Source organism: Mus musculus, chromosome 6, assembly GCF_000001635.26.
Source record: "Mus musculus strain C57BL/6J chromosome 6, GRCm38.p6 C57BL/6J".
Lineage (NCBI taxonomy): Eukaryota > Metazoa > Chordata > Mammalia > Rodentia > Muridae > Mus > Mus musculus.
Genome location: NC_000072.6, coordinates 129,453,068 through 129,480,770, shown reverse-complemented (window position 1 = coordinate 129,480,770; position 27,703 = coordinate 129,453,068). Strand labels below are relative to the sequence as shown.

The 27,703-nt window shown below is 38.9% G+C and overlaps 2 protein-coding genes and 1 long non-coding RNA gene across 6 annotated transcripts in view; 2 read left to right on the top strand and 1 right to left on the bottom strand.

Annotated features, from left to right (window-relative positions):
- Positions 1–1,621, top strand: part of Olr1 (oxidized low density lipoprotein (lectin-like) receptor 1) — a 28,201-nt gene extending 26,580 nt beyond the window's left edge. The window contains exon 9 of the transcript XR_001785081.2: positions 1,390–1,621. The gene's annotated coding sequence lies outside the window, so the exon portion shown is untranslated. The remainder of the gene's footprint in view (positions 1–1,389) is intronic.
- The window catches only part of Gm45969, a 41,914-nt gene extending 20,931 nt beyond the window's left edge, over positions 1–20,983 (bottom strand). Inside the window, exons 1-3 of one of the 3 annotated variants that reach the window (XR_001785379.2) lie at positions 20,638–20,983; positions 19,543–19,708; positions 3,377–3,479 (exon numbers count right to left, since the gene is read on the bottom strand). This is a non-coding gene — a long non-coding RNA (predicted gene, 45969). Of the gene's footprint in view, positions 1–3,376; positions 3,480–19,542; positions 20,420–20,637 lie in introns of those variants that run through there. The other 2 variants (XR_001785380.1, XR_001785378.2) reach the window with 2 other exon arrangements.
- On the top strand, positions 7,986–19,180 carry Clec7a (C-type lectin domain family 7, member a). Of its 2 annotated transcripts, NR_132130.1 has the most exons (6): positions 7,992–8,188; positions 9,774–9,872; positions 11,768–11,902; positions 13,103–13,254; positions 15,198–15,316; positions 17,604–19,180. NR_132130.1 is itself a non-coding variant. In NM_001309637.2 (5 exons), exons 1-5 carry the CDS (start codon positions 8,086–8,088, stop codon positions 17,728–17,730), a joined length of 600 nt encoding a protein of 199 aa, NP_001296566.1. In that variant the 5' UTR covers positions 7,986–8,085; the 3' UTR covers positions 17,731–19,180. The 2 variants fall into 2 exon arrangements, 1 of the variants encoding a protein (NP_001296566.1); NM_001309637.2 differs by lacking the exon at positions 11,768–11,902 and having other exon boundaries at positions 7,986–8,188.
- Positions 20,984–27,703: the final 6,720 nt, after the last annotated feature.

Sequence of the window (27,703 nt, the reverse complement as noted above, 5' to 3'; positions counted from 1 at the left end):
GAATTCTCCAGCATCCTCTTACCGTAGCTTCTGTTCTCTGGATGGCTTGGCCACATTCTAAACAGGCTAAGCTTGGACAAGCACAGAGCTTATTTTCTTTCCTTTCTGTCTTTTTTATTTTATGTTTTTATTGTTTGCTCACAGCTTGTTATCCACTGTTTGGAAAATGATTGCTTTGAGCATCATGACTACTTTTAGTTTTGGGTGGAAAGCATGCACAGTCCCCACTGCTCCATCCAGGCTTTAGGCAACAGTCCAAAGTAAGTTTTTTTTTTTTTTCTTTTGAAGCTGGGGCATTAGCATTGAAGGACGATGTATCCGGCTGAAAACATAAATAAACTGCAAAATATAAAAAATAAACTGGAGTCTAAGACTGAAGGGTGAATTTCTTAGCTGTCTGCTGCAGTAGCTATCTGAAAGCTGATGGCAGAGCTGTCTTTTAGACCCTTGCTGACGGCATATGGATCCTCACTCCTCTCCCCTGCAGCTCTCAGAGAGCCTGGTGCATCATTGCCTGAGCCTCTGTTCTGAAGCAAATTCCCTGATCTGGCCTCTCCTGGCTGCATCTGTTAGTTCATACACTGAATACTGATCCCAACCCTTGGCTATGCTCCTGCTCTTGGTATTATTTAAATCAGGTCTTAACTAGATACAGCTCTTTCCTGTGGCTCATTTATGCCCTGTGTGCTGAGACTATTCTTTTACATTATTAAAGTGGAACTAAAAATACATATGCAGTGAAGTGTAAATGGCTTGTGAATTTTTAAACATTTATCTCAGTGTGAGGAGGTGAGGTTTTTTTCATTTTGTTTTGTTTTGGTGTTGTTCGTTTATTTTTTTTTTCCCTCCAGAGACAGTTTTCTGACTTCGGGTATAAATTTGCAGTTGTTTACATATGCATTCCTTGAATGTGAAATGAGCATGCTGGTTTCATATATGGCTCTGAAGTCAGACTGAGTTCAAATTCAACTGCTGACTTTCTGAGTTATCAAGGGCAAGTTACTGGCCACCGATTGTGTTTTTTTTTTTTTTTTCATTTTTTCAGATGAAACACAAGAATAACATCACTTGCTACCTCATAGCTATCTGAGAATCTATCATGTTTATGGAATATTTTTAGTGCTTAGAATTTGATGAGGTCGGGGGGGAAAAAAAAGCTCAATTCTTTATAGTATTTATTTAATTATTTATTTATTGTCCTACAGAGATGTTCTTGCTTTCTTAGCAGATTCTAAGACTTTTATGCATAGTAAATGAATAGCCTAAAGATGCCAACTGGGCTCAACTCTATGTGTGTTATTTAGGAGTCTTGTGTCGAAACACTGCACTCTGAAATGTACTATCTCGCACATAAAAAATGAGTGGCATCTCTTTTATTTTTCATCATAGAAGTTTATGGTGGAATATCGTAAGGCTCCACAAGACATTTGGCTCAATAGAGGAACAGACAATCTACAACTGCACACATTTTCAAAGACTGGTTTTCCTCAGAGAACTTCATCCAGTGTGACTCTGGCTGGTAACGTGAACCAAGCAGATAATTTCCTGAACCTAATGCTAATGTATTTTCATAACTTATAAAGTAGATTGAATAGATTAAAAATATCTCATTTTGAAGCTATCCTTGAGAGATTGAGACCGAATGATTGCTATGAGTTTCAGGACAGCCTAGGCAACCTAGTGAATTCTAGGCCAACCTGGATTACAGAATCAGACTCTGTCTCAACAAAGATACATGAAAATAATGTATCTAATATTTATATTTTAATGTCAAAGCTACTCTAAATTATTTTAAATTTATATTTCTTTTGTGTATGTTTTTACTTATGTCTGGGCACATGTGTTGTGGCATGCATGGTGATCTGAGGACAAATTATTGGAATTAGTACTCTTCTTCCACCCTGGGATCAAACTCAGGTCATCAGACTACAGCTGAGCCATGGAGCCACTCCTCAAAGTCACTATCTTTGTACCTGAACCTACTTTGTAAATCATCTCAAACCCTATCCCTCCACATCAGCTTCTTTCATGAAGGGTAAAGCATTAATCTGTAGATGATGTCGTCAACCAGAAAGCTGACAGAGCCCCAGTTTCCTGCGAGAAAATAGGAATGAGGGTTTGACTTGAAAGGAATGATGTGGTTGTGTTATCACTTGAGTTGTGTGTGGACTTAGAGCAATCTGGGCTTTTACGGTTATTAAACTGGCCTTTGGTTACAACATATTGAAACTTAATGGTCTGTGTTATGGTTCAGCCAACAGCCACATGCCTCAGCGATTCTTTAGTTGCCTAACTTCATTATGAGCACACCCGGCAGTTCATTTATAATTTAACTTTTACAGAATAAGCAAATCAATTGCACTATGAATAATTTAAGCCCAATAAAACATCTCATAGCACTGGCAAGAGAGATCCAGCTCAATATATTCATAAATGAATGTCAAATCATCTGGTTTTGCTAAGCTGTTTGTAAAAGCTAAGATCGCTTGTAAGGCACTATGTCACCTGGTATCAATTTCAAAGTTAAGTAATTTTTTATGAGTGTAATCCCACCTAATAAATAATCTTTTAGAAATGATACAGAATGCCTATCTTGTGATTTAAAACCCCATCTAGAGCAGAGGGACATACCTGCAATGTCTAAATTCAGGAGGATGAAGCACAGAATTGCTGTGTGTTCAAGGTCAGCCTGTTTTTAGGCCAGTCTGAGTGTCCTGGATAGCTTTAACTGTCAACTTGACAGAACCCAAAACTATTTGGGAAGAAAATCTTTACTGAGGAATTGCTAGGTCAGATTGCCCTCACAAAGAGCCTTGGTAATTGATGTAGGAGACCCCAGTCCGCAGTAGGCAGTACCAACCCTAGGCAGGGGTTCCTGACTGCACAAGAAAGCTTGTAAGTAAACAAGCTGGCAGCAAGATGCATTTGTTTCTCTCTGCCTTTGACTATGGCTGTGATGTGACCAGCTGCCCATGTTCCCACCTTAGCTCCCACTCAGTGATGGCCAGCAGCATGAAACTACGTCACCCTAACAGCAACAAAACTAAAACTACAATACCGGGCTACTGTGTAAGACCCCGTTTCGGCCACAACAATGGAAATAGCCTTTGGGATGCAGAGGCAGGAGTTTCAGTCTGTCCTTGTCTACACAGTGACTTCTAAGCCAGCTAAGGCAACATAGTGAGAACATGTCTGCAGGAAACAAACTAAAACTAAAATGAACCAACAAACAACATACTTCAGTAACTTAGATAACAAAGTAATTGCATTAAGTATTTTTGCTCTTCCATTATTTTAACTAGCCTTGACGAAGTGATGTGGATTATATTCTTTCAAAAAAAATTTTTTTTGTTCATCTATACATCCATTCACTCACCGATTGCTTAATGGGAGTTCATTCTAAAGAGAATTTTTCTGTAGCAGGGACAGCATGGACAGCAGAGAAAACACGCAGATACCGTTCCCATGATGCTCAGAGTCTGCATTTAGAAGGAAAAAGAATTTAAAACAAGCACATCTACATAATTGTATTAATTTAACACAGGGAAGGCGTTACTTTAGATACTTGGAATTGATAATAAGACAACTATAGATATGTTTCTATCAATGTGGAAAGTTGTACATTGGTAGTTGACTTTAAGAATTAGAAACAAAATGGGCATATATGGCTATGACTAAGCCACACAAGCCTGAAAGGAGTGGGGGTAACCAACTTCTAAAAACCACGGCTGTCAAAGACGTAACAGCAACCTTTAGCAGCGTTTCCACCCTCATTCAGGTCCTGCCTGCTTAAATTCTGCAACTTGACTCCCACGCTGATAGACAGGATTTACTGTCTAATTTGCCTTGAAATACCTAAGTCAAGACTGTAGGTGGCGCTATCACTTTGATTATTTACTGTGTGGTTTTTCCTAAACATTTTGAGTTATTCCCACCAGCCTGGCTTAGATCACACACCATAGGAGAATTATTGACACTCATCAGTTTACCCTCTCTTTTCGACGTACAAGAATCTCAATAGACATTTTCACAGGAAGAAGCCAACTCAGAAATCGAAACACGTTTAAAATCACTCAGTCGCTCCTCAGCAGGCATGGGAGAAAGGACACAGCCACCTGCTGAGTCTCTGGATCCTGAATTTAGACGCTACACTGGTGATTTATTTACACTGTGATCTGATGCCTGCTCCTCTCTGTAAAGAACACCGGGTGAACTGCTGCCCAGGTGTTAAGCTCAGTTACTTTGTTCTAAATAAAATCCCCACATGCAGAACAAAAGTCAACTGAGGTGCTCCTGGTGTTGGCAATTAGGGCAATCTTGAGACCTTCCTCAGGGATATCGACACTACACCCTGTTTAAACTCTCTCTGTTAAGTATGATTCTGAAATTAAGAGCAGAAGAAGTAAAAGTCAATACATCTGACTGGTCAACGGGTGGCTAGCAATGTATTAAAAGTGTATGAAATGGAAAAAGGAGGAGCCACCACGAGAGGAATGAAGGAGAAAGCATGGGTCACCCAAGGCACACAAATAAACAGCCAAGAAAAGCATTCCCCACACAGATATCCAAACATTGCATCATACTTGACAAATGTACCAGGTATGCCTTTCAGTTAAATGTAGGACACAATTTTAAAATTAAATGAATTACATATATATTCCCACTTTTAAAAAAACAACAAAAACAAAAATGAATGAATAAAACGTTCCCTCCTTGAAAAGAGCATTCGGCATTCTTTCTTCAATTCCTCCTATCTTCCCAGGGCAATTTAGAAACAATCCTACTGTAATATGGGACTAGAAGTTGGACTTGCTAATAGGTCCGCATGGTGACTTCCATGAAGAGTGTGGTTGTTTCCCTGTCTGGCTCCAGGCACTGTGCTGGACATTGAACTCAGCTGGAAAGAGAATGCTCTTCTTCAGGGTTATAAACTGAATCACACAATGGCATTGACTGTAGCGTAGATTATATATGTGATATTTGAAGCATTATCACTTATCTCTTTAAAAAAATTTTTAATTAGGTATTTTCTTCATTTACATTTCCAATGCAACCCCAAAAGTCCCCCAAACCACCCCCCACTCCCCTCCCTCCCACTCCCACTTCTTGGCCCTGGTGTTCCCCTGTACTGAGGCATATAAAGTTTGCAAGACCAATGGGCCTCTCTTTCCAATGATGGTCGACTAGGCCATCTTCTGATACAGCATCATCACTTAATCTTTATATCAGGAAGAGACAGATGATTTCTTTAAGACAGTGTCTCATGTAGCTCAGGCTGGCCTTGAAATCATCTTACTTCAGCGTCTCTCCGGCTGAAGTTACACTAGGCCCAGGATCCTAACCAGAAATAAGTAGGAAGGAGAACAAGTGAGAATAAAGTATAATGACATATGTGGATAGAAATGTCCCTGGAAATTCCATTGGTTTGTACGCTAGCCTAAAAACAAGGAAAAGGAGAATTATCAACTGAAGAATGATAATTGTTATTGATTTTTAAAATATCTTTTATTTGATACTTATAGACACAAATGTGCAAGTATGTTTATCAATATATATTCATTGGGCGTGGGTGGGTAGGGGAACAGGGCGCAGGGAGGGTATAGGGAATTTTCGGGATAACATTTGAAATGTATATAAAGAAAATATCAAATAAATAAATAAATAAATAAATAAAAGAAAAAATTCATGTTGAGTAAGAAGATTAATTTCTTAGGAAGTGTAAGTATGACGACTATACATAAGATTCTTAACTCTTAGAAGCAGTTTTTCATTTTTTATGACACTTTTATATGTTTATGTGATGAAATTTAATTCTTTCCATGTCCCATACTCCTCTGTCACCCACTACCTTCCCCCACAGGAGGCTATCATATCAACAACCCCCTCAGACTTTTAAGTCTCTACCCCAAGGGTGACCCAGAATTTAGTTAATTAGCAATGACTGAGGGGAATTTGGCAGGGACTGTTGGCTTGCATTCTCTTGTCTGCGTCTTCTTATGAAATACGGATGTCCTTTTCCTCTAGACACTGAAAGAGGATTTCTCACTCCCTCTCCCTCTCATGTGAAGATCTCATGGCATGGGCCAGGGTCATCTTCCTCTTTGTGTCATTTTCTCAGATGTCAGCATACCTTATTTGGTGGGAGGATTCCTACATCTCACCATGCTGCGTTGCAAAGATTGCATTATTGGATTGAATGTGGATATTGAGATAGGCAGACACAACCCCTCTATGACATATCCAGGAATACTCAGTAAGACTTGTGTGGCAGACTATGTAAGATGAAGGCTCTCACTCGCTGCTGAGTGCTCTATTGTCTCTATCCATATTAGACTTTGAGAGGTACATACTCATTTTCAGATAACAACTGCTCCCATCTTCACCAGTACACCTGGCAGGCCCATAATGGCTTCCAAGTAAATAAGGGCTTTGTTCCTAAGGACTGATGGGTCCAAAAGCCTGAGGTACCTATACAAGTATGCTCGTAGTGCTACCAGTTTCTTAAGTCAGAGCTGAGTTTGTATCCCATGATCAGGGAGAATACTGAGTTTTTGAGATCTTGTCTCAAAAAACAAAACAAAACAGAACAAAACAAAAACATCTTGACAGCAGGTGGTAGGTAAATCCACTCTTACAGCAGATATGTTTGGGATTTGCAATATAGTATCTTTTCTCTGGCATGAGAAGTCCACCACCCTGAACAGTCTCCTCAAGGGCAAACATTCGAGGATGATTGTCCTTGCTCTTCCTCACAGTCTCTGGGAATTGGAGGAGAGTGCATTGTTTCCAGGTGTGCCACTGCCTCAAGTCATAAAGATGAGGAGTTTCTTAGTTTAATAAGTGCCAATTGACAAGTCCTGATGAAGACTCACTCTAGCTATCCCTTTAGTATTGCAGCTTTTTTTTTATTAGCACACTCTAGCCTTGAAAAAGTCTTCAAATTTTGTTTTGTGGACTCTGACTTCCATTCATGGAAAACCTTCTTCTCCAATTCAATCATATCCTTAAACTAAGTCTATTCTCATTTCTTTGATGTTCTCCTTGTTGACTTACAGCAGTAATCAAGTGATGGTTGTTTCAAAACTGTACTTATTTGATCATTTTTTGTTAATCTGAGAATTGCAAGAGAGGAGAGAGAGAGAGAGAGAGAGAGAGAGAGAGAGAGAGAGAATGAGAATTTATTTTTATGTTTCAGGCTATTATATGTATCATAAGAGTCCAGAAGAATGAAGCCAGTGCAACAGTAAGTAATTCCAAGTCTTAAAAACTTAGTAGACTTTGTTCTAGTCCCTTGTTCTAGTTTTGAAATTTCCATCTTCGAGTATCCATGTCTTCTTCTCCTTATTTGAAAATAGTAATGCTAATATGTGCTAAAGCGTAATTCTTAGAGAGGGCGACAGAATGAGAATGCGGGTGTGCTGTGAAGTAACTAAGGCAGAATCATTCCCAGTAAATGTTTGCGCCTATCTATTTCTACTCCATGATAAACCTCCAAGAGAATCATTCGCTTTGTGTCGCTGGAGTGATGTACTTTGGATGCTCAGCTGTGATTCCTCCATCAGGCAATAAATTTCCTTGTGGAGAGCCTTCCGCCAATGCTGCCGACTCCAGGCAGTTATAGAGTATTTACTACAATGGATGGCATGAACACATGAAAGGATGTGGGGATGCAATCAGAGTTCTAACAAGCCAGTGTCGAATTCAAGACACTCAAACTGCTTAAAAGTTTATGTAGGCCATACCAATTAATCGTGTCAGTTTCAATGGGGAGTGTAACCAATGTCTTTTAAGACTGTAGTCAATGGATCAGTCATACAGTTGATCTAAAACGACAGTCATGCATCATACAGCATTTCAGTTTTCTTCAGAAGTTACAGCCTCAGAAACAGGATCTAGAGGAAAAAAGGGAAATTACTCCAACGCGTTTTCATTTCCTGCTTTGGGCACTGGCTTGACTACTTAAGCTGTGCTCCATGAACCTCGCAAAGGGCTGTTTCAGGGTTTGGGTTAGTGAGCCTCATCCTGGCAGTTATTTTATAGTAAAGAACATTCAAGTGCTCTGCCTACCTAGGGCCCTGTGAAGCAATGAAATATCACTCTCATATAGAGAATCTGGATGAAGATGGATATACTCAATTAGACTTCAGCACTCAAGACATCCATAAAAGGCCCAGGGGATCAGAGAAAGGTATCCATTTTCTTTCTGCTAACAGCACCTTTGTTCTCATTAACTGAAATAACAGAAGTAGAGACCTGGAGAGATTCTTGATTTGTAGAACTGCCTACAAAAATATATTTTCATATATGCGTGTGTGTATGATATATATTTGGTATATGTGGTATGTATATGATATGTATATATATATATATACATGTATACACACATATATATGTATGTATGTATATATATGTATATATATATATATATATATGTATATATATATATATATACATGTATACACACACGTGTGTGTGTGTGTGTGTGTGTGTGTATAGTTTTAAAGACTGCTGGAAGTCATCAACGACTTCCACAAATTGCTTTTGGTTTATGGCAGAAAACAGGACTACTCTACTCTACAGTCAGAGGTAGCACTGGTAACATGAGTAAAAGAGAAAGATGAAAGAATTTTAGTAGAGTTGCTTTTTCCTTGTTTTTTAGCAACTTGTGAGGGGGCCAGGAAACAGATAAACGAACAACCTGTACAATCATACAACACAGTATGCTAAAGTCATGGTCCTCTATGCAACCATAGAGGAGTGTGTGGGAAATAAAAATGAATGCATCTTTGGTTAAACCCAAAGAGAAGCCAGGAGTCATGGGGTGTAAATCCCAAATCCGCTATGCTCTTTTGGTAAGAGATTAATTTGGATTTTATAAAACGAGATGTTAGTATGTCAGCTATGGAAAACACAAGCTACATTAAAATGTCTCATTATCAGGAGATAGATATTAAAACGGAAACAAGACAAGAATAAAGGACATTAAAGTCCTAACACGGAGTGAGTGTTTTAGTCTCTTTCAGGGTCACCTATTGGGCAGCTCTATGACTTGGCTTTCTGTTGTTGGTATCATCAGCTTAAAACAAAAATCAGTTCGCTGTTAACTTAAAGGAAGAGATGACTGACGGGTTCTAATGTCAGTTTGTTTTCTTCCGCTTTTTGATGTTCACATTATGCAATTATTTATAACCACTTACACAATCACTCTCTTGTGAAATTTGCTTGGAAAATAGTCTAAAAATTGATTGAGGGAAGGGGCATGGCTTATATGCGTATGCTGCGTAAACTAAAGTGCTCAGTCCCAGCAACAGTATTTGAAGGTACTATTGATCTAATTTCAAAACTTGGAAATAAAAAAAATAAATAAAAACAAAGGCATAGAGAAAATAACTTGTTTAAATCATGCACCATATAAATGACAAGAAAAAGCTATCCTTAGTCATTGGTGCTGTTTCTCCTACAGAAAGCTATTTGCTCTGTGACCAAGTAGGACTTCAGGGAATGGATAGTGTCCAGATCTATAGACTAGCCTGTGAGCCTACAATGGAGGAGTTACAGATGGTATGGCCATGATGCCATGGCTGAAGCAATGGAGGAAGAGGCATCCTGAAGTTGGAGGAAAATGGAGATTTACACTACAATGTTAGATTCTCAAGTCGCTAGAGCCTAGTGTCTGCTGATCCCTTTAGAACCACCCAAATTTCAGGGAACTAAGCTGTTAAAGAGTTCCATCATCTTCCCTCATTTTCTTTCTCATCTCTCTTACTTTCCAGGAAGCCAGGCTCCATCTTCACCTTGGAGGCCCATTGCAGTGGGTTTAGGAATCCTGTGCTTTGTGGTAGTAGTGGTTGCTGCAGTGCTGGGTGCCCTAGGTGAGTATGGGTGAGGGAGGTTGATGCAGTCGTAAACAGTGATTATGCAATTAATTGATGCCAAGAACTCTCTCAAGGGCTTGGCATGCATAACCTCATTTAATCTGTATATTAATTCCATTAAGTTTGTGCTATTAATTTCTGTTTTAGTTATAGGAGAATTGAGAGAGTGGAAGATTAACTCTTCCATAGTTATAACCTAGTTATTGGTGAGATTATAAGAAATGGTGGATTATAGAAAATCTGCTTAGTAAAACATATATTCATGAGTATATTACTCTACTATAGATAGGTGATTTTCTTTTTAAAGTAAAACTGAAAGTAAAAGTTAGTGGAGGGAAACTTGCAGAGTCAAAAGAAGCCTAATCTTTCCTAGGAGACAGATGTATTAAATGAGTTTTGTGTAATTTTTGAACATCTCATGACATGATACATGGGAATTATCTTTTTTTTATTTAGGTATTTATTTCAGTTACATTTCCAATGCTATCCCAAAAGTCCCCCACACGCTCCCCCACCCACTCCCCCACCCTCCCACTCCCACTTCTTGGCCCTGGCGTTCCCCTGTACTGAGGCATATAAAGTTTGCACGACAAATGGGCCTCTCTTTCCACTGATGGCTGACTAAGCCATCTTCTGATTCATATGCAGCTAGAGACACGAGCTCTGGGGAGTACTGGTTAGTTCATATTGTTGTTCCACCTATAGGGTTGCAGATCCCTTTAGCTCCTTGGTTACTTTCTCTAGCTCCTCCATTGGGGGCCCTGTGATCCATCGAATAGCTGACTGTGAGCATCCACTTCTGTGTTTGCTAGGCCCCAACATAGTCTCACAAGAGACAGCTATATCTGGGTTCTTTCAGCAAAATCTAGCTAGTGTATGCAATGGTGTCAGTGTTTGGAAGCTGGTTATGGGATGGATCCCCGGATATGGCAGTCTCTAGATGGTCCATCCTTTCATCTCAGCTCCAAACTGTGTCTCTGTAACTCCTTCCATGGGTGTTTTGTTCCCAAATCTAAGAAGGGGCAAAGTGCCCACACTTTGGTCTTCGTTCTTCTTGAGTTTCACGTGTTTTGCAAATTGTATCTTATATCTTGGGTATTCTAAGTTTCTATGCTAATATCCACTTATCAGTGAGTACATATTGTGTGAGTTCTTTTGTGATTGGGTTACCTCACTCAAGATGATGCCCTCCAGGTCCATCCATTTGCCTAGGAATTTCATAAATTCATTCTTTTTAATAGCTGAGTAGTACTCCATTGTGTAAATGTACCACATTTTCTCTATCCATTCCTCTGTTGAGGGGCATCTGGGTTCTTACCAGCTTCTTCTTACACATGATCTTTAGTAAAAAATTATCTTGACTCTGCCAGGTACTGCCTGGGGCATTGAAAAATTGCTAAACAGATGCTTTGTGAAGACTGAATATTTCTCTTTAGGTTTCTGTATTTCATGAATTCTGTGTCAATAGAATTGTAAACTTCAAAGAGTTTTCATCACTCAAAATTAGTCACATTTTTACTGATTACAGAAACATTTTATGTATTACATGCTGTGTAATTTTCAAAGAGCTAGCTGGCATTTTTAAATAATAGTGGAAAGCAAAAACTATTATTTCATAAATTATTAGTATTTAAAATGGTTTACAATTGCAGTTAGATCCATGCCATTTTCTATTTGCGACCTGCTTCATAGTCCTTTCCATATGTTTAATATATCCTCTATCTGTGACCCATCTTACTCTGTCTTTTTATCAGCAACATACAGTTTATTTATCAATAACCATAGGCATCCCCTATATATGTCCATAAAATATGAGTGCTGGCATTTCCATTTTTAAACACAGCAGAATGACTTTCTTTTTCTGTCACTATTGCTGTTCGTGACGTATGAAGCATTTTGGTGACACAATTCAGGGAGAAATCCAGAGGAGAAAGACAACTTCCTATCAAGAAATAAAGAGAACCACAAGCCCACAGAATCATCTTTAGATGAGAAGGTGGCTCCCTCCAAGGCATCCCAAACTACAGGCAAGGGCAGCACGAAAGGAGCAATGGGATCCCGGATTCCAGAGGTTCATTTCCTGGTGCTGAGGCCTGGGGTGGGGAATATGTTTACATCTACTAACAGTGAATTCAAGGCAAGCAGACCTAACAGAATTCCCTTAGCATAACATACCCTGCCAGACAGCTGGTAAAGTGGCATCACAAATCCACAGCTCTTTCACTTACTAAAAGGAGCAGTAACAGCTCTTATCTCTGGCTGTGTGCTGAAATCTATGAGACATGATAGAATTTGATGCAAACGAAGGGGTAGTGTTCAGTGTCCTTATGGAACTGATATTTTTACAGTGATGTTAGAATAAGATAGATGTGAGGGAAAGGAAATATAAGGGAGAAATGAGGAAGGGACACTGAAGACTGTAAATGCTAATAATATACAGAAGAAATGGACCTAATAACTCACTGAAAACGCTGCTTAATCATAGCATTCAAATGATTTCATAACTTTTTTTCTATATCCAGCCTGTGTTTCTGATTGAATCATAGCTGACTGACAATGCTTTCCCTTCAGCAGTCCACCTCTGGACTTACCTCCCCACTGTCTTCAGCTAACAAAATGCAAAAGAGCCTTTGAAATATAAATAATTAGCTTTATGCCTCTTCATAGGATAAATTAAACCAAGTAGAACTTCTGTTTGTAGCCATTGATTTTGAGTGGTATTTGTTTTACAGAGAATCAGAAAAGAAAGGGAATCTAGGCCTAAGCTTGAAGTAGTGGAAGAGATAAGTCTAGTTGTCTATTTAAAACACTACACAAACTCAACTGATTTTAAATTTTATATGTGTTTTGCTTGCATGTTTGCCTGTGTGTACCACTTGCATACCTGGCACCCTCAGAGGCCAGAAGAGGGTACCAGTGCCCAGAAACTGCAGTTATAGATGTTTGTGAAGTGCCATATAGGTTCTGGGAAACAAACCTATGTACTCTGGAGGAGCAATCAGTGGTCTCAAACACTAAACCACGTCTTTAGTCCCTTTACTTTAAATTTTTTAAACAAGCAAAGAGATTTTTAATATATTCTGTAAAGTTATCATCTAATTTGTGTCAAAAATTAAAGATGTGTTAAAGAAATATGTTAATGAAAATTTATTATTAGGTACTCATGAAAATGCACTAAGAGAATTATTGTTATACTATGAATTTCATGATATTAATTTTCTTTCCAGGAGGTTTTTCTCAGCCTTGCCTTCCTAATTGGATCATGCATGGGAAGAGCTGTTACCTATTTAGCTTCTCAGGAAATTCCTGGTATGGAAGTAAGAGACACTGCTCCCAGCTAGGTGCTCATCTACTGAAGATAGACAACTCAAAAGAATTTGTAAGCACATACTTCTATAATTACCTCTGGTTTACATTCATCTGGGCTAGAGAGATTCTTGCACTAACAATGTTCATATCATCATTTGGTATAACTGCAAAATTATTCAGTACATTACATAATGCATGGTTTTATTTTTTATTAATTGATTTGAAAAGGATTCACATTTTACTTTAAAATAAGCAATTTTGGGGCTTGCCAAGTAGCACTTGGCACTAAGCTTGACCTGAATTTGTTTCTAGAACCCACATAATAGAAGGGGAAAAACCGACTCTTACAAATTGCCCTCTGACCTCCACATGAGCACTGTGGCATGCCACACAACACACATGCACAAAAGAATGAAAATGAAAATGAAAATGTTAAAGTAAATACGTTAAAACAAACTTTATGATGGTTCGGATGTTGTGGTAAGGGCGCTTCATGCTTGTATATGTGTACTTCAATTTTCAAATTTGAAGTATAGGAGAAAAACTGCCCATTTGTTACTTTAATATCAAGAAAGATCAGCAATGACAATCAACATTTATGAATTGTTTGGTCTTGTTAAAATACTGAGGAAGGCAAAGAGCTGGTTTTATTTGATTATTTTGTTTTGTGTTATTTTTGTTGTTTAGTTTTGATACGTACTTTCCATCTTAGCTCAGACAGATCCAGACAAGAAATTCCTTCTAAGTGACAAAGAGGATTAAAAAGTAACCCTTCTATATATAGTTGAAAAGAAAAACAACAGTTCTGAAAAGTCAAACATCAGATAAAATAACAAATAAGCTGAAAGTTTAATAATTTAAACTTAGATAGTTTAAGTTTAATAAGCATCCTTATTAACAAGAAATTGTACAGAATCAGGAGAACTTACAATACATGTTGAAGGAAAAGTGGGTGAGAACTACAGAAAGCATCCCTCAATACAGTTCCAATCTGCACACTCTATTCTGTCTTCACTACTCTGTTTTTATCTATCTGTGACTCCGTACCCAATAGCTGTAGTTCCTGTGAAAGTTAATGAAAGCAGGAATACAGACAAGGAAGAGGATCCCATTAGAAATTCACCTGGCCTTTGATATCAACCTGTGATTGGCAAAGAATCATCCTATTTTTGTGACCAATTCAAGAGTCTTGGATTATTTTAACCATAAAACATGCAGTGCAGGGCTGAGGATGTAGATCTGTAGAAGAGAGTTTACCTGACACCTGCCAGGCTCTGGGTCTCTTCTACAGCATTATTTTCCTTGGTAAAGCTATTATGAGTTTATGTTTGCTACTTGTACAAAAAACAAATGGCCCATTTCCCACGAAGCTGCTTGGGAGCTGGGCACTGCTGGATTTTGTGTAGTTTGTTAATTGAGGTAGAATATTGATAATTTAAGCCTATTTTCCCCCTTTAGTTTGTGTGAGAGCTTCTGTGTGTGTGTGTGTGTGTGTGTGTGTGTGAGAGAGAGAGAGAGAGAGAGAGAGAGAGAGGGAGAGAGAGAGAGAGAGAGAGAGAGAGAGAGAGAGAGTATATGTATGTATGTATGCATGCATGTATGTTTGCACACTGAACCTAGAGAGATAGGCTTACAACCACCCAACTCCAGGACTCTCCTGTCTTCAATCCCTACCATACAGGAGTTAAAGGCATGTATGGATGCACCTGACATTTTAACATGGATATTGGGAACTCAAATCGAGGTCCTCATGTGTTTGCAGCAAGCATTCTTACCCACTGAGCCATCTCCCTAGCTCACATCTTTATTAATGAATCTATTCTTGATGGAAAAATTAAAAATAACTCTAAAACACCTCTCTAGACATTCAACGATATTCAGTGATTGACAGTCCTCTCTAGATTGTCACCTTATGTGAACGTCCTTCTGTAAAAGGATTCATTCCGCCCTGGATGCCTATAGCATTGTTTTAGGATCCCCCTGATGTATGTTTGTATTTTTGTTTTACTACAGGAGTTCATTGAAAGCCAAACATCGTCTCACCGTATTAATGCATTTTGGATAGGCCTTTCCCGCAATCAGAGTGAAGGGCCATGGTTCTGGGAGGATGGATCAGCATTCTTCCCCAACTCGTAAGTTCCGGTACAGACATGGAGAGGTGGAATCCTACCATGCAGTTACAAAATCTACTTCTCTGGTCACTTATGAGAAAACGGAGTCATGGTGGCGGAGGGAGAGGGAGAAAGAGACATAGAGATGAAGAGAACAGCTCTCAGGGAGGCTGTAAAGGATGCTCTCCTGGTGCTGACTAAGGGATTCCCATGGCATCTGGTCCTTCTGGCCCAGTGAGGAGAGATGCTGTTCAGTGCAGCCTTGGACTTACCTAAGTCTGAGGTAACGATTAACCCAATCTATGTACGTGAGATATTGGACAAATCTCTGTACTTCTTTTATAGCTGCATTCTTTATCCAAAACTGAGAATAGAGTGGCTATTCTTTACAATAGTAAAGTAAAGGGCATAAAGGTAAAATCATTAGCATAATTTTTTTACAGAACCGATGAAAAATGACATCTTATGTCATTATTTCAACTTTATCTTACATTTGTGAACTTAGAATTTCTTCCTAATTGTGTGCTGAAGTCTTTGAAATGTCTATTCATCTGTTCACTAATATTTGTAAATATAAAATTTTATCCCCCTTTCAATGTATATTCCTGCATCCCTGAATCTCCCATTAATGTTAATATATATAGTCCAATTTAATTAAATTTTACTTTTTTTAAATTTTGCTAATGTTTCTCTATCCTCTTTTATCACTTTGGCTAGTGTTGATTCTCATATATATTATTACCTTTCACCTAATTTCTCTGTGTTAAGCTGAATTCTTTCTCTAAATTCTTATGTTGGATGTTTAACTCATCATCTCTAGTCTTTTTTTGGCTTTGGAGTCATTTGGTTCACATGCTTTCTGACTTCCATGGTGAGTTGCTCTTTGATCCAAGACATAGAAATAAATTTCTCACTTTTCACACATACCCATGCTTCTCACATTCCTATTTATCTTTTAGATTTCAGGCTTAGCTCCTCTGTGATCAGAGAACATACTTCATCTGGTGGTAATTCCCTCTTAATTTGTATTGAAAATGTCTACACGGGTCCTCCTATATTTCTTTAAGAGTTTCACTTGATACTTTAAAGCCATATTAAAATATTCATGTGGATTTAGAATTGTTGCATCGTCCTGTTTGATGTCACTTTCCTTCCTTCTTCCCCCCTCTCCTCCCTCCCTCCCTCCCTCCCTCCCTCCCTCCCTCCCTCCCTCCCTCCCTTCCTTTGTAATTTACTGATTTCTGTTTTGATTTTTGTTTATTTCTCATAATTCCTCTGGTTTGCCTGTTTTGTTTTGTTTTGTTTTTGTCACTTGCAGCTCACTTTGCTTACAGTATTCTCAATACTATCTATTAACTTCTAGAGGCCACTCAGGACAGTTGTTTTTAAGTCTGTACCTGCTAACTCTGTGTGCATTCTGTTTTTTCTCCTGTGCATCACTCAAGTTGGTTTGTTTTCTTAAATGCCTAATTGTGTTTGAAAGCTGATTATCAGCATTGCATTGTGAACTGTTTAGGGCTTTTGGGGTCAACTTGAAGTTCATAGAGTAACGCCTCATTTGCTTCCTGAGGATAGTGGTGGCAATGAAAAGCCCACTCCCCCACCCTCACCCAGTGTTACATCATCAGTGCTCAGCTACCTCTCCTCTACTAATTCACTCCAAATGCATTCACTAACAACCCACAGAACATACTCCTTCCTCTTCTGTGGCATTTATTCACCTTGATTTGTTTTCCCATTGTAACAATGAAACGAGATGGTTCTTTGTAACTTCATAAAATGGGCTTAACATTTTAAAATGTTCCAGGGTGGCAGTAACTTAATCTCTGCCCCCAAAACCACTTGAATGTCAGAGAAATTTTCAGAAATTACTGGTAAATATTCTCCCAGAGGTCTGGGTCGAAGCAGTTCATCTTACCCCTGCCAATTCAAGAGCAGATTTTTTCAGTCTACCAACCACAGGGTCAAGAAGAAGCAGTCGTTCAAGGTAGAGTTCAGTAGGTGGTGACTTTTGCACTATGACCCAATGATAATCCTTGAATGTGACTAATTGGCATGGCTCTTTATTTCATTCAACTCATAATACTAGCCTTTCTGAGGGGAAAAAAAACCATCATTTTCTTACCTTAATTATAAAGACAAGTCTATTACCACTTGAAGATTAATACACTCTAAGTTAAAGATTCCTCTTTAAATAATTCAAATGCCTCAAACTATTTTAACCAATGTTCTTAAACTTTCTAGCTCCATGAAAGACCTATGTGGTCTCTGTTTGTTTTAATTACCTCACTGTACTTTTTTCTAACAGGTTTCAAGTCAGAAATACAGCTCCCCAGGAAAGCTTACTGCACAATTGTGTATGGATTCATGGATCAGAGGTCTACAACCAAATCTGCAATACTTCTTCATACAGTATCTGTGAGAAGGAACTGTAAATGTATGTGAGAATATAAAGATGGTGTGTGTGTGTGTGTGTGTGTGTGTGTACATGCACACACACCACCACCACCACCACTACCAACAACAGAACAGAACAGAACAGAACAGAACAGATTAATATTAAAAAACAGAAAAAATGCTGGGATGCTAAGAGACTTTAACCTCATTTGAGAACTTGGATGAAGAAGCTGAGACTTTTGTACTTGTCATCTTCACAAAGATGGTGGCACTATCTTCCAGTTAGGAAGTCACTAGACATGGAGTGAGGGCAGCTCAACAATACAGAGAATATGTGAACCTGAGGTACCCTGACTCAAATTTCACAACCACAATGAAACCCCTACACTATCAGGAAACACTGTAGAGGAGTGAGACTGAAGACTTTAAAAGCCAGAGAATCAGCCTACTTACTGTGGTGTTTTCTAGACAGGACAGGGAAAGTATATCTAGGAAATAAAAACAATACAATTCAGCAAACAAAATCTGCATAATGACAACCTCAGTTGGTATGGTATGTTATGGTATGGTATGGGTGTAGAAGTTTCACAAGGCCCTATGAAGAACTACAGACAGTTAAATAGGGGGAAAGCTTTTTCTAGGATCAAGCCTACTGAACCCCAAGAAGTCAGCACTGAACATATGTACAGATCAGTATCATTAAATGAACTAGTAAGACATATACATATATGTTAATCAAATATTGGTACCAGAGTACACACTGTGTTTGCATGATTTTCTCAGTATCTACAGTACACCAGACACAGGGAGAAGGCAAAATGAACTTCTAAATTGAGAAGTGAAAAAAATGAGGGAAGAGAATCTTCACCACAAATAGGGATTCTATTTTCACCCACATGATCATTATTAAGATGGCCATCACCCAAACGTCGTGACCCAAGCTACTTCCTCAACTAGATAACTCAAAGAGTCTGCCCACCTTTTCTGATAGCAAATCTGGTATCTAGATTTCACTGTTTCCTTATGCTGTCTGGCCAGCAGTATGACAAAGGTGCTGCCCTTTCAGGAAGCAGTCTCCTTAAATGCTGTAGTTGGAAAGATAAATCATATCTGATAGTGAATATTTAAAAAGCGCCCAGTCAGGATAAGTGTTTTGGAACACAGAACATATTTCATCTTTTTATGATACACTATCTTGCAATTAACAACCAATTCTTAAGTCATTTCTTTACAAACATATGACTGGAATATGACTGTTTCCTAGTGTGATCTGTCTTGTTAACTTCTAAGATTGTCCATTAATACCACCCTTATTTCCAGTGTGGACTTCCAAATTGCTGGGGATCTGTTTATAGCTTTCTCAGACTAATCAATATGTGGGCAGAAATTGTGCTGAGTCCACTGAATTGTTCTCTTGAAAATGATTGGGTTTATGTCACTTTCATCTCAATTGAAAAACTGCTTATTAAAGTATCTTTGGCCTCTGAATAACCTGCCTATATGTAACGATCTAATTTGCCTTCTCCTCCAAAAGGTTGATGACTTGGATACTGGTAGGGAATATGTATGCTAGACAGTTTTTCATTGAAGCATAAACTTGGGTTCTTAAAGATTTCAAAACATCTCTGAGAAAAACATACATTTTGTGAGGTTTGGCTCTCATCTTTTAATATTCAACTCTGAATTGGCAACATCTGAAAAAAAACTATAGAGACTATAGTGATCAATATGAAAGAAGTATGATTGATTGACTCAAGTAGTTAAAGCATACGATGGGATTTCAAAAGACATGAATGTTGTGCATGTGCATGTGTGAGCTCATGTGCATATGTGTGTAGGAGTGTACTTACTTCCCTGGGCACATCTGGAGACTAAAGGTCCACATCCAGTGTCATCCATTACCACTTGCCATCTTCTTTGTTGAAACTGGGTCTTCCTCTGAACTAGATTTCACTGTTTCCTTATGCTGTCTGGCCAGCTGTCCCATATCCACCGGCCTCTCCCTTTCATCCAACCCTGGGAGATGAGGACACTGTAAATGGCTTCCAAGTGGATATGATAATCCTACATTGGATTATCCTCATGCTTCCACAGCAGCTACTGAGTCACCTCTCGAGCCCAAAGTGTGAACATTTTAATTGGGTTCCCAGAATTGAACAGATAAGTTCAAGAAACCATCATTATCATCAAAGAAAATAAATCTGGATGCTGAAACCAAGAGTTCTTTACAAGATCAGGAAGCTGAGAAATCATAGTGTGTGTGGGTTAAGAAGCAAGGAGACCCAGAGTGACTATAGTAAGGGTGGTCCAGGGTGTTCTATTTCATGGCATGCTGACAACTTACATGGAAATGTACATGTAATCAGAGACACATACATTTGTCCTAGGGACTGAGATGGGATACCAGCTGCTGAACTCAAGATAAATTGCAGATGGTTACATTTGAGGAAACATGCTGAGGGACTTCTGTAATCCATTGATCTGGGCACAGCACTAATTTTGGGAGTTGTCCCTAATTTTTATCTCAGTCCCTCTACAATGTGATTCAGTCTCAGCTCTGTTAAATTCAAATACAGTCATGTCAGGTCTCTACTAAAATCTCTCATTGACTTCTTAACATGTTTCAGAATAAAAGCAAAACAAAATAACAACAAAAAAAGCACTTATAATTGCCTTTAAGACCTCATGTGCTTTAAGTTCCTTTGTTCTTTGAGGTACCACTGCCCTCTACTTCTCCAGCAAGGATGGATGCTAGCCTCACTATGGTATTTCAGCCTCATCTATCTTTGACTTTTCAACTCAAAGTCTTTGTGGTTTCCCTCTTTAAATGATCCTGTCTGAGACGGCTGCTGAGCCTTCTGTCTTGCTCACCGAGTCTGCACACATATCACCTCTTAAGTGAATGAAGAGTCCTCTGGGTACTCTATTTCAAATCACCAACCTACCTCCATTACCTTCCTTGGGCTTCTTGGTAGCTTCAAAATTTATAGCAGTCAAATTTTCTCCATAGGATATAGGGTTTAAAAGACCAGGAGCATCTGTGTTCAAAGCATGTCCCCACAGCATAGCATGCTTAAGAAAATGTTTCGCTGTTGTTGAAGTAAATGGTTAAGGAGCATAGTACAGATGTCAATATACGTGGTCAAAAAAATAGAGAGGATTTACTTGAATAGCTGAAGCTGGGCAAATACTTCTGGTTACCATTTTACTGGGTTTTTGATAAACTTAGAATCCCCTCTATTTTCCTGCCTTATATGTAATTTCTCCCCTCCCCTCACACACTCCTCACATTTTCCTCTCTTCCCACCTGTTTCTTCCTCTCTTTCTCTCTCTCTGTCTCTCTCTCTCTCTCCTCCTTTATTCCTTTCTTCATTCCTTCTGATCTTTTTCTATCTTCCTTCCTTCCTTTTTTTTTCCAGAGTATATATCTACATAGTCCAGGCTGACTTTGAACTTGAGATCCGACTCCAGAACCAGGGTGACTTGCCTGCGGAGTCTCTGGACACCCACAAGGGCCCACACAAGATCCCCCATGGGGATCTTAAGACCTCTGGTGAGTGGAACACAGTGTCTGCTTCAATCCAATTGCACTGGATCTGAGACTGCATCAATTAGGGAAGCAGAAAACCCGGCCTGATCAGGGGCACAAGTCCCTTCCGGTCCACTCCAGCACTGGGGTTCCTTGCCCTCAGAGTCTCCAGACACTCGCAAGGACCCACACAGGATCCCCCACGGGATCCTAAGACCTCAGGTGAGTGGAACACAACTTCTGCCAGGAGGCAGGTTCAAACACCAGATATCTGGGTACCTTCCCTGCAAGAGGAGACTTGCCTGGAGAGGGTACTCTGACCACTGAAACTAAGGAGAGAACTAGTCTCCCAGGTCTGCTGATAGAGGCTAACTTAATCACCTGAGGAACAAGCTCTAACCAGAGACAACTATAACAGCTAGCTTCAGAGATTACCAGATGGCGAAAGGCAAACATAAGAATCCAACTAACAGAAATTAAGACCACTCACCATCATCAGAACTCAGCACTCCCACCCCACCTAGTCCTGGGCATCCCAACACACCCGAAAAGCTAGACCTGGATTTAAAAGCATATCTCATGATGATGGTAGAGGACATCAAGAAGGACTTTAATACCTCACTTAAAGAAATACAGGAGAACACAGCTAAATAGGTAGAAGACCTTAAAGAGGAAACACAAAAATTCCTTAAAGAATTGCAGGAAAACACGACCAAACAGGTGATGGAATTGAATAAAACCATCCAAAACATAAAAAGGGAAGTAGACACAATAAAGAAAACCCAAAGTGAGGCAATGCTGGAGATAGAAACACGAGGAAAGAAATCTGGAACCATAGATGTGAGCATCAGCAACAGAATACAAGAGATGGAAGAGAGAATCTCAGGTGCAGAAGATTCCATAGAGAACATCGGCACAACAATCAAAGAAAATACAAAACATCCAGGAAATCCAGGACACAATGAGAAGACCAAATCTATGGATAATAGGAGTTGATGAGAATGAAGATTTTCAACTTAAAGGGCCAGCAAATATCTTCAACAAAATTATAGAAGAAAACTTCCCAAACCTAAAGAATGACATGCACATGAACATACAAGAAGCCTACAGAACTCCAAATAGACTGGACCAGAAAAGAAATTCCTCCTAACACATAATAATCAGAACAACAAGAGGACTAAATAAAGAGAGAATATTAAAAGCAGTAAGGGAGAAAGGTCAAGTAACATACAAAGGCAGGCCTATCAGAATTACACCAGAGTTTTCACCACAGACTATGAAAGCCAGAAGAGCCTGGACAGACGTTATACAGACACTAAGAGAACACAAATGCCAGCCCAGGCTACTATACCCGGCCAAACTCTCAATTACCAGAGATGGAGACACCAAAGTATTCCACGACAAAACCAAATTCACACATTATTTTTCCACGAATCCAGACCTTCAAAGGATAATAACAGAAAAAAACCAATACAAGGATGGAAATCACGCCCTAGAAAAAGCAAGAAAGCAATCCCTCAACAAACCAAAAAGAAGACAGCCACAAGAACAGAATGCCATCTTTAACAACAAAAATAATAGGAAGCATCCATTACTTTTCCTTAATATCTCTTAATATTAATGGACTCAATTCCCCAATAAGAAGACATAGACTAACTGACTGGCTACACAAACAGGACACAACATTCTGCTGCTTACAAGAAACCCATCTCAGGGAAAAAGACAGACACTACATCAGAGTGCAAGGCTGGAAAACAATTTTCCAAGCATATGGTCTGAAGAAACAAGCTGGAGTAGCCATTCTAATATCGAATAAAATCGACTTCTAACCCAAAGTTATCAAAAAAGACAAGGAGGGACACTTCATACTTATCAAAGGTAAAATCCTCCATGAGGAACACTCAATTCTGAATATCTATGCTCCAAATGCAAGGGCAGCCACATTCATTAAAGAAACTTTAGTAAAGCGAAAAGCACACATTGCACCTCACACAATAATAGTGGGAGACTTCAACACACCACTTTCATCAATGGACAGATCATGGAAACAGAAACTAAACAGGGACACAGTGAAACTAACAGAAGTTATGAAACAAATGGACTTAACAGATATTTACAGAACATTTTATCCTAAAACAAAAGGATATACCTTCTTCTCAGCACCTCATGGTACCTCCTCTAAAACTGACCATATAATTGGTCACAAAATAGGCCTCAACAGATGCAAAAATATTGAAATTGTTCCATGCATCCTATCAGACCACCATGGACTAAGGCTGATCTTCAACAACAACATAAATAATGGAAAGCCAACATTCACATGGAAACTGAACAACACTCTTCTCAGTGATACCTTGGTCAAGGAAGGAATAAAGAAAGAAATTAAAGACTTTTTAGAGTTTAATGAAAATGAAGCCACAACATACCCAAACCTATGGGACACAATGAAAGCATTTCTAAGACGGAAACTCATAGCTCTGAGTGCCTCCAAAAAGAGAGAGCACACACTAGCAGCTTGACAACACATCTAAAAGCTCTAGAAAAAAAAAAAGGAAGAAAATTTACCCAAGAACAATTAGACGGCAGGAAATAATCAAACTCAGGGGTGAAATCAATCAAGTGGAAACAAGAAGAACTATTCAAAGAATTAACCAAATGAGGAGTTGGTTCTTTGAGAAAATCAATAAGATAGATAAACCCTTAGCTAGACTCACTAGAGGGCACAGGGACAGCATCCTAATTAACAAAATCAGAACTGAAAAGGGAGACATAACAACAGATCCTGAAGAAATCCCAAACACCATCAGATCCTTCTACAAAAGGCTATACTCAACAAAACTGGAAAACCTGGATGAAATGGACAAATTTCTAGACAGATACCAGGTACCAAAGTTAAATCAGGATCAAGTTAAGAATCTAAACAGTCTCATATCCCTAATGAAATAGAAGCAGTCATTAATAGTCTCCCAGCCAAAAAAAGCCCAGGACCAGATGGGTTTAGTGCAGAGTTCTATCAGACCTTCAAAGAAGATCTAATTCCAGTCCTGCACAAACTATTCCACAAAATAGAAGTAGAAGGTACTCTACCCAACTCATTCTATGAAGCCACAATTACTCTAATACCTAAACCACAGAAAGATCCAACAAAGATAGAGAACTTCAGACCAATTTCCCTTATGAATATTGATGCAAAAATCCTCAATAAAATTCTCGATAACCGAATCCAAGAACACATTAAAGCAATCATCCATCCTGACCAAGTAGGTTTTATTCCAGGGATGCAGGGATGGTTTAATATATGGAAATCCATCAATGTAATCCATTATATAAACAAACTCAAAGACAAAAACCACATGATCATCTAGTTAGATGCGGAGAAAGCATTTGACAAGATCCAACACCCATTCATGATAAAAGTCTTGGAAAGATCAGGAATTCAAGGCCCATACCTAAACATGATAAAAGCAGTCTACAGCAAACCAGTAACCAACATCAAAGTAAATGGTGAGAAGCTGGAAGCAATCCCACTAAAATCAGGGACTAGACAAGGCTGCCCACTTTCTCCCTACCTCTTCAACATAGTACTTGAAGTCCTAGCCAGAGCAATTTGACAACAAAAGGAGATCAAGGGGATACAAATTGGAAAAAAAATGAAGTCAAAATATCACTTTTTGCAGATGATATGATAGTATATATAGGTGACCCTAAAAATTCCACCAGAGAACTCCTAAGCCTGATAAATAGCTTCAATGAAGGAGCTGGATATAAAATTAACTTAAACAAGTCAATGGCCTTTTTCTACACAAAGGATAAACAGGCTGAGAAAGAAATTAGGGAAACAACACCCTTCTTAATAGTCACAAATAATATAAAATACCTTGGTGTGACTCTAAGGAAGTGAAAGATCTGTATGATAAGAACTTCAAGTCTCTGAAGAAAGAAATTAAAGAAGATCTCAGAAGATGGAAAGATCTCCCATGCTTATGGATTGGCAGGAACAATATAGTAAAAATGGCTATCTTGCCAAAAGCAATCTACAGATTCAAAATTCCAACTCAATTCTTCAACGAATTAGAAAGGGTAATCGGCAGATTCATCTGGAATAACAAAAAACCTAGGATAGCAAAAACTCTTCTCAAGGATAAAAGAACCTCTGGTGGAATCACCATGCCTGACCTAAAGCTTTACTACAGAGCAATTGTGATAAAAACTGCATGGCACTGGTATAGTGACAGACAAGTAGACCAATGGAATAGAATTGAAGACCCACAAATGAACCCACACACCTATGGTCACTTGATCTTCGACAAGGGAGCTAAAACCATCCAGTGGAAGAAAGACAGCATTTTCAACAAATGGTGCTGGCACAACTAGTGGTTGTCATGTAGAAGAATGTGAATTGATCCATTTCTATCTCCTTGTACTAAGGTCAAATCTACGTGGATCAAGGAACTCCACATAAAACCAGAGACACTGAAACTCATGGAGGAGAAAGTGGGGAAAAGCCTCGAAGAGATGGGCACAGGGGAAAAATTCCTGAATAGCACAGCAATAGCTTGTGCTGTAAGATCAAGAATTGACAAATGGGACCTCATAAAACTGCAAAGCTTCTGCAAGGCAAAAGACACCGTCAATAAGACAAAAAGGCCACCAACAGATTGGGAAAGGATCTTTACCTATCCTAAATCAGAGAGGAGACTAATATCCAATATATATAAAGAACTCAAGAAGGTGGACTCCAGAAAATCAAATAATCCCATTAAAAATGGGGCTCAACTAAACAAAGAATTCTTACCTGAGGAATACCGAATGGCTGAGAAGCACCTGAAAAAATGTTCAGCATCCTTAATCATCAGAGAAATGCAAATCAAAACAACCCTGAGATTCCATCTCACACCAGTCAGAATGGCTAAGATCAAAAATTCAGGTGACAGCAGATGCTGGCAAGGATGTGGAGAAAGAGGAACACTCCTCAATTGTTGGTGGGGTTGCAAGCTCGTACAATCACTCTGGAAATCAGTCTGGCGGTTCCTCAGAAAATTGGACATAGTACTACTGGAGGATCCCGCAATACCTCTCCTGGGCATATATCCAGAAGATGTCCCAACTGGTAAGAAGGCCACCTGCTCCACTATGTTCATAGCAGCCTTATATATAATAGCCAGAAGCTGGAAAGAACCCAGATGCCCCTGAACAGAAGAATGGATACAAAAAATGTGGTACATTTACACAATGGAGTACTACTCAGCTATTAAAAGGAATGAATTTATGAAATTCCTAGGCAAATGGTTGGACCTGAAGAGCATCATCCTGAGTGAGTTAACACAATCACAAAAGAACTCAAATGATATGTACTCATTGATAAGTGGATATTAGCCCAGAAACTTAGTATACCCGAGATATAAGATACAATTTGAAAAACACATGAAACTGAAGAAGAACGACAACCAAAGTGTTGACACTTTGCCACTTCTTAAAATTGGAAACAATCACTCATGGAAGGAGTTACAGATACAAAGTTTGGAGCTGAGACAAAAGGATGGACCATCTAGAGACTGCCATATCCAGGGATCCATCCCATAATTAGTTTCCAAACTATGACACCATTGCATACACTAGCAAGTGTTTGCTGAAAGGACCCTAATATAGCTGTCTCTTGTGAGACTAGGCCGGGGCCTAGCAAACACAGAAGTGGATGTTCACAGTCAGCTATTCGATGGATCACAGGGCCCCCAATGGAGGAGATAGAGAAAGTACCCAAGGAGCTAAAGGGATCTGCAACCCTATAGGTGGAACAACAATATGAACTAACCAGTACCCCGGAGCTCTTGACTCTAGTTGCATATGTATCAAAAGATGGCCTAGTCAGCCATCACTGGAAAGAGAGGCCCATTGGAATTGCAAACTTTATATGTCCCAGTACAGGGGAATGCCAGGGCCAAAAAGTGGGAATGGGTTGGTAGGGGAATGGGGGGAGGGCATGGGGGACTTTTGGGCTAGCATTGGAAATGTAATTGAGGAAAATACCTAATTAAAAAAATAATTTAAAAAAAAGAAGAACTTGAGATCCACCTGGTCAGTCCTGTGAATGCTGGAGTTCCAAATGTGTACTACCACAGCTACTCTATAAGTTTTAACATTTATATCTTCTTAATATGTCATTACACTCTGTGCCTTACATACCTTGACCTTCAATGCCTAACCCAAAGCAAAAAGAAACATTTTTATCTCCAACTTTTCAACCAGTCATTATTCAATAAATGGTTTTTGTTATTCCTCATCTTAAAATTATAATAATTAGATGAATAACTTTCAGCTTGAAACAAAGAAAATTCACAGTCTGTAGTTTCTGGTGGTCTTTTATAGGCTCTGGCTGCTCTAACTCTGTTTCTACCCTAGGTGGTATTTAGTGTGCTTATTTTATCCAGGCATTACCTATATAGAACAGCTTTGGTAGAGTGATGAGAGTACAATAACTCGTG

What these genes read in the sequence shown, in the direction of transcription:
- Clec7a (NM_001309637.2), top strand. Translation starts at nt 8,086, where the DNA reads ATGAAATATCACTCTCATATAGAGAATCTGGATGAAGATGGATATACT. An exon ending in GCCCAGGGGATCAGAGAAAG is followed by an intron (nt 8,189 to 9,773) that starts GTATCCATTTTC and finishes CTTACTTTCCAG; the next exon opens with GAAGCCAGGCTCCATCTTCA. An exon ending in TAGACAACTCAAAAGAATTT is followed by an intron (nt 13,255 to 15,197) that starts GTAAGCACATAC and finishes GTTTTACTACAG; the next exon opens with GAGTTCATTGAAAGCCAAAC.